Source organism: Lutra lutra, chromosome 9 (assembly GCF_902655055.1).
Source record: "Lutra lutra chromosome 9, mLutLut1.2, whole genome shotgun sequence".
NCBI lineage: Eukaryota > Metazoa > Chordata > Mammalia > Carnivora > Mustelidae > Lutra > Lutra lutra.
This window is the reverse complement of record NC_062286.1, coordinates 142,542,209-142,552,890: the sequence shown is the minus strand read 5'-3', so window position 1 is coordinate 142,552,890 and position 10,682 is coordinate 142,542,209. Positions and strand designations below refer to the sequence as shown.

The following is a 10,682-nucleotide window of genomic DNA, read 5'->3' as shown; positions in this document are numbered from 1 at the left end:
CTGCTCCTTGCAGGTCGCCCTAGACCCTGCGTTGGGCCCTGCCCGTGGGGAGACTGAGACCCCGATTCCCACGCATATGGGGGCTGGAGCAGACCCCTGGCCAGGGCTCCCGCTCTCGGAGACCCCTCCCATCCTTTCTCTTTGGGACGGTCCTTCCCCTGAAACCCGCTTGCCTGAAGCATGACAGGAGGAGGGGTCTCGCGGGGCAAGTTCCCCCGAGCGCAGGTGCAGGCGTACCCGCCTCATTCCATGTCCCCACAGTCCCCCGGCTCCCGACGAGGGCCGGCCAGGGTCACCGGGGCTGAGGGCACGGGGCAGGCCTAGCGGCGCAGGTACCGGCTCCTGGGTGCGCGGGCCGGCTGGCAGCAGGCGCGCCCCCCGCCCCGGCGCCCGCCCGCTCCGGCCGGGCTCTCCGCCAGCCGCCGTGCGCTCCTGGCTGGGGCTCCGGCGGCCCGGCGGGCACGCGGCGCTGTCCGTGGTGCTGCCGGCGCCGGGCGGGGCGGGGGCGGGGCGGGGGCGGGGCGCGGGCGGCAGCCAATGGCGGGGGCGCTGCGCGGGGCGCGGGGGGCGGCGGGCTGGGCGCGGGGCGCACTCGGCTGCGCGCAGCACTCGGGGCGCACCGGCGCTCTGGCGGCGGCTCGGGCTCCCGCTCCGCTCCAGGTCCGCTCGGGCTGTAGCGGTGGTGCCGCTGGCCCCATTCGGCCCGGATTCCGGCCCGGGCCCCCTCGGCGCCGCCCGCTCCGGCCCCGTCCCGGGCCTCAGCGCCCGCGGACCATGCGCCGGGCACCCCCCGGCGAAGCCGGCCGGGCCGAGAGCCCTCAAACACCAGGCTCCCGGGCCGGGGCCCCTCCCGGCCGCGCGGCCGGCGATCCGCGCCCTCTCCCGCGCCCCGGCGCCGCCTGAGCCGGCGGGGCCATGGAGCGCACGCCGCCCGACGGGCCGCTGAACGCGTCGGGGGCGCTGGCGGGCGAGGCGGCGGCTGCAGGCGGGGCGCGCGGCTTCTCCGCCGCCTGGACCGCGGTGCTGGCCGCGCTCATGGCGCTGCTTATCGTGGCCACGGTGCTCGGCAACGCGCTGGTCATGCTCGCTTTCGTGGCCGACTCGAGCCTCCGCACCCAGAACAACTTCTTTCTGCTCAACCTCGCCATCTCCGACTTCCTCGTGGGTAAAGCCCCCAGCCCCCGCCCGAGCCCAGGAGTGCCCAGCCCGGCCCGGCCAGCAGGGATCGGAGCGTGGACTAGGGTGCCTTTTTTGCTCAGGCACACAACCCGCCGGGGAGCCCTGCTTGGGGAGGGGGCGTCCGGGACCCGTGGGGAGGTGGGCGCGGACTAAGTTCCTTGCCTCCCCCACCAAGGGACGGGGAGGGGGGCGGGCGGGATGTTCCTCGGGAACGGACGGGTCCGGGCGCGCGGGCGCTTGGCAAGGCGCTAGGCGCAGCAGCCCCGGGTGCAGCGCCGACTCCCGCGCTGTAGCCAAACAAAGGCCTGCCGGCGGACTCAGGACGTGCGGAGGGCGCAGGGAGAGGTTTGGGGGAGGGGACAGAGAAAGGAGTTTTTAGAGCCGTGTTGGGGGAGGGGGCCGTGGGGGAAGCGGGGTGGGGGTGGGGGAGATGCTCGGAGGAGCGAGCTCTCACGTGTCCGCGCGCTGCTGCCGGCTTGGGGGCGGGGCGCGCGGAGGGGGCCGGAGCGCCAGACACCTGTTGGGGCTGCTAGGTGCGTCTGCCAGACATTGGTGGCAGTGGGAGCGGCTGGCGCGACGGCAGCCAAATGCCCTTTGAGCCAGGAGAAAGGCTTTCTTGTTTTCTGAGCTGATGAGGAAGGGCTGTCCAAAGGCCGGGATAGGGCTGGGGTCCAGCAGGCAGAGGGGCTCCCTCTGGGGCTTGGGAGGACCGGTCAGAAGTCTGGAAGTCCTAAATCAAGGCTCAGGGTCTCATGGTGCCCAGAGGTCCCCACCCAGGGATCTTCCCTCCTGACCCCAAGTCCAAGGGACGCCAGTGGGGCTGGAACTAGGCAGGGGTTGAAGGCCAGGGGCAGGGTAGAAGTTGAGAGACAGGGTGGAGGGGAGGGCAAGGTAATGCTTACTGGTCCCAGGAAAGTGGCCGCTGTGCACCCCCAAGTCCTGCCTGTCTCTCCACTGTGGTGAGGCTCACCCCGGACATCTGTCCAGCCACCGCCCACCCTCGCCCTCTTCTCCCACAGGGGCCTTCTGCATCCCACTCTATGTGCCCTACGTGCTGACTGGCCGCTGGCCCTTTAGCCGGGGTCTCTGCAAACTGTGGCTGGTGGTGGACTATCTGCTCTGCACGTCCTCTGTCTTCAACATCGTGCTCATCAGCTACGACCGCTTCCTGTCGGTCACCCGCGCCGTGAGTCTGGGATGCGCTGCCCGTGTTCGGTCCTGGGAGGAGGGGTGGGCCAGAGGTGGCCACAGCAGAGCGGGGCCATTCCAGGTGGGGGGCAGTTACCAGGTGAGCCCGGCCCCTGCTGGCCTCACACCCGACATACGGGGTACTCAGTAGCCAGTTGCTGCGGGTAGGACGTGCCCTGGGACAGGCGGGAGGCACTATCTGGACCTGGCGTCAGGGGCTCCCGAAGGAAGAGGGACAATTCAGCCTCCACCCTGGACAGGTCCAACGATCTGAGAGCTGAGGGAGGTTCTGGGCCAGAGGCTCTTGGTGGTACCCTCCCCCCATACACACACACACACACACGTGTGTGTGCGTGTGTGCATGCGCGTGCACGAGCATACCCCAGGAAGCCAGGCATCTGTCTCCACCAGCTTCCCTTGGTATGAGTGGCCACTCTCAGGGACGCTGGACTGCCTGGCCTTCCTGCGTCACTACCCTGTGGGCACAGAGGAAGCCGCTGGAGCATGGGTCTCTCCTTTGCCCTCTCATCTCCTCCTTGGTGGTTGTACCAGTCACTCTGAGCGCCCTCTGCTGGGGGCCTCATGTGTCCTAGTCTAGAGAGGCCATGGGACAGAGAGCACAGCATGGGTTCGGGGTCAAGCCCCAGCTCTGTCCCCTTGAGCCAATCCAGCTGTGGCCTCCGCCTCCCTCCCCAAGCCACCGGGAGACTGAGGACAGTAATGGAGATGCCAAGACATCCAAAAGGTGCTGAGCGCAGAGCTCCCAGTGGGTGCTCAGTGGACAGGGTACAATGGCAAGATAGCCTCAGGACCCTCACTGCCAGGGGCGGGGGTAGCAGGCAGATGGCCTGGCCCAGAGGGAGCGCTCGTGGTGGGTCTGAGGGAGGCTCTCTGACCACAGGGGAGCGGGCCAGGGCATCCACCAGCCCAGGATCCATGCGGGGAGGGGAGGGAGGCCATGCACAGAGGCCCAGAGGCTGCTGGTGGGCGATGGGGGGATGCTCCCAGCACCACAGAGGCTGCCCCCTGGGCCTGGTGCCCTTCCCTCCTGACCCAATGTCTCCCACGGCAGGTGTCCTACCGGGCCCAGCAGGGCGACACACGGCGGGCAGTGCAGAAGATGGTGCTGGTGTGGGTCCTGGCCTTCCTGCTGTACGGGCCTGCCATCCTGAGCTGGGAGTACCTGTCGGGGGGCAGCTCCATCCCAGAGGGCCACTGCTATGCCGAGTTCTTCTACAACTGGTACTTCCTCATCACGGCCTCCACACTCGAGTTCTTCACGCCCTTCCTCAGCGTCACTTTCTTCAACCTGAGCATCTACCTGAACATCCAGAGGCGCACCCGCGTCCGGCTGGATGGGGTGCGGGACCCCGAGCCCGCACCTGATGCCCAGTCCTCGCCCCCAGCGGCTGCGCCCGGCTGCTGGGGCTGCCGGCACAAGGGGCGAGGGGAGGCCATGCCACTGCATAGGTACGGGGTCGGGGTGGGTGAGGCAGCCCCTGGCACTGAGGCCGGGGAGGTGGCCCTCGGGGGCGGCAGCGGTGGGGGCGCCGCGGCCTCGCCCACCTCCAGCTCCGGCAGCTCCTCCCGGGGCACAGAGCGGCCGCGCTCGCTCAAGCGGGGCTCCAAGCCCTCGGCGTCCTCTGCATCCCTGGAGAAGCGCATGAAGATGGTGTCCCAGAGCATCACCCAGCGCTTCCGGCTGTCGCGGGACAAGAAGGTGGCCAAGTCGCTGGCCGTCATCGTGAGCATCTTCGGGCTCTGCTGGGCCCCGTACACACTCCTGATGATTATCCGGGCCGCCTGCCATGGCCACTGCGTCCCTGACTACTGGTATGAGACATCCTTCTGGCTGCTGTGGGCCAACTCCGCTGTCAACCCTGTCCTCTACCCGCTGTGCCACTACAGTTTCCGACGAGCCTTTACCAAGCTGCTCTGCCCCCAGAAGCTTAAGGTGCAGCCCCATAGCTCCCTGGAGCGCTGCTGGAAGTGAGCGGGCTTCCTGGGCACCTGGGAGGCCGGGACAGGGCCCTCCCACTGCCACTCCCCCTTGAGGCTCTGCTTCCCCCCTCCTTGGCAGCCGGCCCCACCATCTCCCACCTGGCTGCCCTGGCTGTCCCCCAGGTGGGAGCTACACCTTGTCTTCAGCCCACCTGAAATGCCACGGCAGCCTCTCTTAGACCACCTGCCCATGGCGGGGCAGCTCAGTGGGCTGGCCAGAGAGGCCCTCGCTGTCTGAGCAGAATGTGGACGCCTGCCCTGCCACCCAGACCCTGGCTCCACCCCAGGAGGGGCCGTCCCAGCCCTGTTGCCCACCCTCCACAGATGGTCTGATGGCCAGTGGCGCCCACCCTCTGCACAGTTACTGCTTGGTGTTCTTCCCAAAGCGAGTGATTGGTGTGTGCTCCGTGCCCTGTGCCGCTGCAGTCCGCCCCGCACGTGCACACACCTGCACAGGACACCCCCCACCCCCCGTCAACAAGCCTGGGCCGTCGGCTCTGCTGCTGTCTGTCCCCTGCTTAAGCCCAGGCGTCAGCTCCATCATCCTTCATTCTTCCAACTCCCTCTGCCCCCGAAGTGCCAAGTGCCCCCCGGGAACCTCGTGGCCGTTCTCCGCTCTTCCATTCTGGGTGTTTCAGGAAAACGAAGAAGAAAACACGTCCGTGAACCCCATGTTCCTTGGCTGTTTAATCAAGAGAGACAAAATTGCTGAGGAGCTCAGGGCTGGATTGGCAGGTGTGGGCTCCCACGCCCTCCTTCCTCGTGCTGCTGCTTCCGGCTGAGCTGCGCCAGCTGCTTCTGCCCGCCCCGTCCCCGGGCTCGGGGTGCTGGGCCCTGCCTGGCGGCTCTGAGAGCGGCCGGAGCGCTGGACGTGTGCTTGTCCAGAAGACTGCCCCTCCCGCTCCATCTGCTCAACCAGCCTCCTGGGGCTGGCGGCTGGGAGGGGACTGGCCATGCCCTGAGGGTCCCGAGGCTTGCAGGGGCAGCCCAAAGAGACCAGGGTCCCGGGGCATGCCCAGGGGAGGGGCCATTCGCCATGTCCCGTGCACCCGTCGGCGCTCTGCATGCCCTGCCCCCTGCGTGTCCACGCGCTATCTTGCAGACTCTGAGGTCCACAGTAAAGCGTATTTTTTTATTGGTGCTGATTCCAGAGAACTTCTTGGGGAGCGGTGTGGGCTGAGCTCCTGTACATCAGTCGGGACCCCAGGGAGATACGAGACGGCTCGGCAGGGCATGAGGAGCAGGTGGGCAGCAAAGGCTGGCTTGGCCTGTCACATTAGGTTTGATGCTGATCGGGGACATGTGCCCCAGCAGTGCCCTGACACATGCACACCTGTTCAGGAGGATGGTACGGTGCTAGGAGGACTCACTCCAGCCTTGAGAATATGACCCCCACCCCCAGGACCAGGGTTTTCATCTGTCTTGGCTGTGATCTTCTACCTGGGGAGCTTCCAGGAGGCGTGAGGACTAGAGCTGAGCTTGAGGGGTGGAGGGGAAGAGATGGGCCCCAGGAGGGAGGCACCTTGGATAGAGGACCCGTCCTAGGCAAAGGCCTGGAGGTGGGACTGAGGGCAACAGATGGGGACAGAGAGGAGACGATGCTGCCGGATGAGCGTGGGTCCGATGAACAATCTGTCCCTGCAGCTTCCACCGAGGGGGCAGATGCTGGTCCCGCCCCAGGTGTTCAGAGTCCACTTGGAGAAGGGACAAGACCAGCACAACTTAAGAGAGATTCGAACTTGGGTGGGTAAGAAGCCACCTCCTCCAGGAAGCCTTCCTTCCTTTCCAGCCACTAGAGCCCTTCCTCCCTGACTTCACGTTATCTCCCCACCACGTAGGCCCTGCTTCCGCAGGACTTCAGACAGAGCCTGTCTCGTGATGCTCTCTGACAGCCAGGCGCCACTCTCTCCACCCTCCAGACAGGTCAGCAAACTCTGCTTCTCACCACTGCAGAGCGAAGCTGTTCCCAGCAACATTTAAAAGCCTTTCTCCACCCCACAGCTCTATCTGCACCTTCATTTCCCCAAAGCCCCAGAAAATCTCCTCCAGAATCCTAACGTGGCATCGTTTTCCCTGCACCCTCTCTCTTTCCACCTCAAGGGACCCCTCTGGCCGTCCCTTTCCTGTCCCCCTCCTTAGTGGCCAGAGGGAGGGGTGAGCCTGGAGGCTCCCCTCTGGGGGCTGAGCACCACCATAGGCAGAGGTCAGAGCGGGGGCAGCAGGAGAAGTGGTGGCAGAGACCGTGGGCATCACCGCCTGCAGGGCCCAGAGCTCAGCATGCCCTGCGGCACTGCCAGTGGCTGCCCTGCTGGCCCTGCAGGACCTGGCCTGGCCTCCTGCGGGTGTCCGTCCCCGCGGCCCAGAGCTGTCTGGGGAAGGACAAAGGAGCAGTTCTCTGCGGTGGTGGGCGCCTCCGTGCCAATGGCACAGCCAGAGCCTGGGCTGCCCCTCCGCCCAGCCCTGCTAAATGGCTACAAATTGGAGGATAAAAGCTCAGGCTTTCAAGCAATTTTGTCTTCAATCTCTGGAAACTGCCGCTCCCCAGCTCCTGCATGAGGATGGAGGAGGAGAGAAGAAAGACACTGAGTCTATTGGGCCCGAGTCCTGCAGCAAACAAACATGCCCAGGGGGCCTTTCTCCTCGGATTGGATGCACTGCAGGGAGAGACAGAGCCAGTGGGCCCAGGGCAAAAGTGGCAGCTTCTGTGGGGGGCCACCCACACCAGCAGCTGTTGTTTATTGAGCACCTACTGTGTGCCAGGCCCTGGGAGGCCGATCCACAGCCAGCTGATGAGTGGGGCCATTCCCACGGGGTATCAGAGGGGCGGGGGGAGAGGAGGGATGGCCTGGCTCATTAGGAAGGTGGGGTGGGCCTGTGTGAGGAGGTGACATTTCACTCGTTCATCTCGCAAATATTCGTGGACCCCAGCATTGGGGGGCTCCACGAGGCAGTGGGGACCAAGTCTGGGGCCCCAAGGAAGAGCCCGCAGGAGAAGCAGTGCCCTGGTTCTGGGCATATGCTGAGTGAGGGTCCCCCCAGGCTGGGATGAAGACTCCACGTTTTCAGGGCGCCATGCTGGCACAGCCCATCTTTCTACAAAAGGCCAGGTTACCCAATGTTTCCTTTGGGGGGGCCAGGGCCACAAGAAGGGATGGCTGGGGCCTCTCAGGCAGGCCTCTGGAGCTCTGCCATGTGGGGCAGCCACGGGGCTATCTGTCCTCCTCCACCCCCATCCCATGCTCAAGCTCGTGGCTGGGCTCGTGGGTGCAAAGAACCTTTCCGCCAGCACTTGCTGCGGCACCCTCTGTCCTCACAGGCCGCCCACGAGGGGCACTCACATTCCCCACTCAGCAGATGCTGGAGCTGGGGCTCCAGAGGCTGGGAGGCTCACCCTCAACCCAGCAGGCAGTAGGGGCTAGGACTCCATCCCTCCATGCCACTGGGTTCTCCCCTGGGCAGCACGGGGACAGGGCTGCCTAGAAGGGGTCCTGGGACCTCAGCTCGCAAGTACAAAGCATGTACTGAGCATCGGCTGTCTGTTCTCTGCTGGGCCCGCATGAGGAGCCGGGAAAGTCACCCCCGCCAAGCCAGCAAGTAGGGGAGAGAAGGGAGAGGAGGCAAGGTGGGCTGTGGAACTGGCAGTCCCAATGCCCAGTTGCCCAGGCCAGGCAGGAAGCGTGTTTGGAGGGAAACTGAAACCTGGGGAAGGAGACTGCCCCAGCCTGCCCGGCGGGTCTGTGTGGAGGCTGGGACTGAGGCCAGGTATCCCACGGGAGCACCTAGCCCTCTCTCCTTCCTGCCCCAGGCGTAGCTGGCCTGGTGGCCTCCAAGGCTGTCCCCTCCCAGGCTGTCCCCTGGAGGGAGCACAGCTGGTGAGGCCAAGGCAGAGGGAAGCCTCATCAAAAGCTGGGAAGAGGCTGCTTCCTGGTGCCCTTGTCTGAGCGCCTGGATCCAACCGTACCTAAAGCCAAAACCCGGACCTTTCTGTTTCAAGAGTCACCAAACACCCTTTCCTTTCTATAGCTGCCACAAGATAGGGTTTTGCTGTGTGATGGAAAATGTCTTGTCCAGCAATAGTTGGCCCAGACCGACATCCCTCTGTCTCGGGGGCAAAAGATCATTCCTGCCGTGTGAGGCCTGTGTCTCTGATTAATAAAAAGTGGGGAAGGGAGTTAATTACTTAGTAACATAATAACTGCTTGTTTATATTGGTTATGGGTAGGAAAGCAATCTTCCAACTCATCGGGCTCTGAGGGTAGAAAAGTCAGGAGGCTGAGGCCACCTGCCTGTGACATCCTTCCTGTCCGTGGGGTGCCACGCAGGGACCTGACCTGGCCCCCTGCTTGGCCTTAGATCTATTCACCAGGGCGCTCTGGCTGGCATTCAGCACCCTGTCCCTGTCGCTGTGAAATCTGGTGGGAATTTCTCAGAAGAGCACAAACATACAGGAGCACCCTCTTCTCTGGGGGGGGCTCCATCGCAGACCCCGTGGACCCTGTAAGCCGAGGGCAGAGCTGCGCCCGCACGCACCGTGCGCTCCTCTCCACTCACACGCACCCGCGGTCAGGTGTCAGTGATGAACGGGGCACAGCGAGGGAGTGTCAGGACCCACGGATGCCACAGGATAGCTGTCACCATGTGCGGTGACCAGAGTTGTGTGAATGTGGCCTCTGGCTCTGGAAACGCCTTCTTGACCTGTGCTCACCCTCCTGTGACGATGGGATGAAATGACGTGAGCCATGCGGGCAGGGGATGAGCGGGAGGGAGCACCTGACCTTGTGTCCATGTGTCCGTGGGACCCTGTCACTGAGACCGTGGGTGAGGGGGCACAGCTGTATCCTTCAAAAGAAAAGGAGAAGGAGAAAGGAGAAGACGCTTTTGGGTGTAAGGAGAGGAGGTGGCGAATGGCACTGGGCTGAAAACGCATCTGTGACACTCCAGAGTCACACCAGTTTCCAAATTCAAACATGACAAATTTCGTGATCTTTAAATGCTTCCACTTTAAACGATGATGATCTTTGGAGAGTCCAGGAAACACTGGCTCCTAGCTGAGGTGGAGGAGCTGGACCAGCTCAGTGGATGGGGAAGGGCCTGCCTTCTGCCCTCTGCCCTGGGACACAGTCTGGGCTGCTTCCCCAGCTTGGCAGAACCATATATTCCTGGGAATCCAGGAGGGTGGGAGGGCGGGCCAGCTGTTTCTTCACTGGCCCCTCCCTGGTGCTCCCAGGGTCCATTGGCTTTCTTTGTCAGCTGAGGCTCTGCTCTGCCCCAGTCCCACCAATCCATTAATTCATACTAAACTGTGAGGGACTGACTCTTCCAGGGAAAAGTGGGGAGTTACATTTTAACAGAGGGTGGGGCGCCTGGGTGGCTCAGTGGGTGAAGTCTCTGCCTTCGGCTGCCGCCACCATCTCAGGGTCCCGGAATCAAGCCCCGCGTCGGGCTCTCTGCTCAGCAGGGAGCCTGCCTCCCCCTCTCTCTGCCTGCCTCTCTGCCTACTTGTGATCTCTGTCAAATAAATAAATATACTTTTAAAAACTACATTTTAACAGAGGACAATCTTTAATTAAGTCCAAGTGAGTCCGATCCCAATGCAGGTATTTCAGAGATGAGCACACAATGACTGGCTGAAGGAATATTGTCAGTGAACTTTTCTGAGCTCCTGCTACCCGCTGGGCCTTGAACCAGACACTGAATTCACCAAGGACTCCAGATCTATCCAGCTGGGGGCTCAGAGCCCTTGGACGAAGCCCTCCCCCAGTGGGGCCGTGGTTCTGTGAAGGCCACCAGCTATGGGGACCTATTGGGGTCACACAGATATTTCCTGGGATCCGAACTGGGCCCTTTGAGATGCCCCCTTCAGTCAGCTGGCACTGGGGCAGGCCTAGGATGGCTCCTCAGAGGCACTTGGGAAGGTGTCCACGGTCTCTGGGGTCTGTTTCTGTGGGTAGCTGCTGCTGAGGCCACCTCAAACACACCAGGGGGCAGCTGGTTGGAGTGGCTAGCTGGGCTGTCCTGACGTAGGTAGGGCCGGGAAGTAACTTAGAGCATGCAATTCTGGGGTGGGGCATGGCCTGTTGGGGGAATTTTCTGGCCACCCTCCCTACCTGGGGCCTCCCCTGGCCTTGGTCATCTGAGCACCTGTTCCTGGGGCTGCAGGGGACTCCCTGAAGGAACGGTCAGGTAGAGGGAGACTTCCATACCCCACAGAGCGCAGAGTGTGAGCTCGTCTGGTCTCGGCCGCCGTGGGCGGTGTGGGGGCCAGAAGTGGGTGGGCGGCCATGAGGTGGGGGCTCTGCACCTGCCTCGGGCCC

The 10,682-nt window shown here is 63.8% G+C and overlaps 1 protein-coding gene across 1 annotated transcript; it reads left to right on the top strand.

Annotated features, from left to right (window-relative positions):
• The first annotated feature begins 595 nt into the window (after positions 1 to 595).
• On the top strand, positions 596 to 5,562 carry HRH3 (histamine receptor H3). Its single transcript, XM_047747081.1, has 3 exons — positions 596 to 1,165; positions 2,199 to 2,365; positions 3,440 to 5,562. The coding sequence occupies exons 1-3, from the start codon at positions 916 to 918 to the stop codon at positions 4,358 to 4,360; spliced, it is 1,338 nt and encodes a 445-aa protein (XP_047603037.1). The 5' UTR covers positions 596 to 915; the 3' UTR covers positions 4,361 to 5,562.
• Positions 5,563 to 10,682: the final 5,120 nt, after the last annotated feature.

Coding starts and splice junctions, on each gene's coding strand:
- HRH3 (XM_047747081.1), top strand. CDS start 916: ATGGAGCGCACGCCGCCCGACGGGCCGCTGAACGCGTCGGGGGCGCTG. Junction 1,166..2,198: donor CATCTCCGACTTCCTCGTGG/GTAAAGCCCCCA, acceptor CTTCTCCCACAG/GGGCCTTCTGCATCCCACTC. Junction 2,366..3,439: donor TCCTGTCGGTCACCCGCGCC/GTGAGTCTGGGA, acceptor CTCCCACGGCAG/GTGTCCTACCGGGCCCAGCA.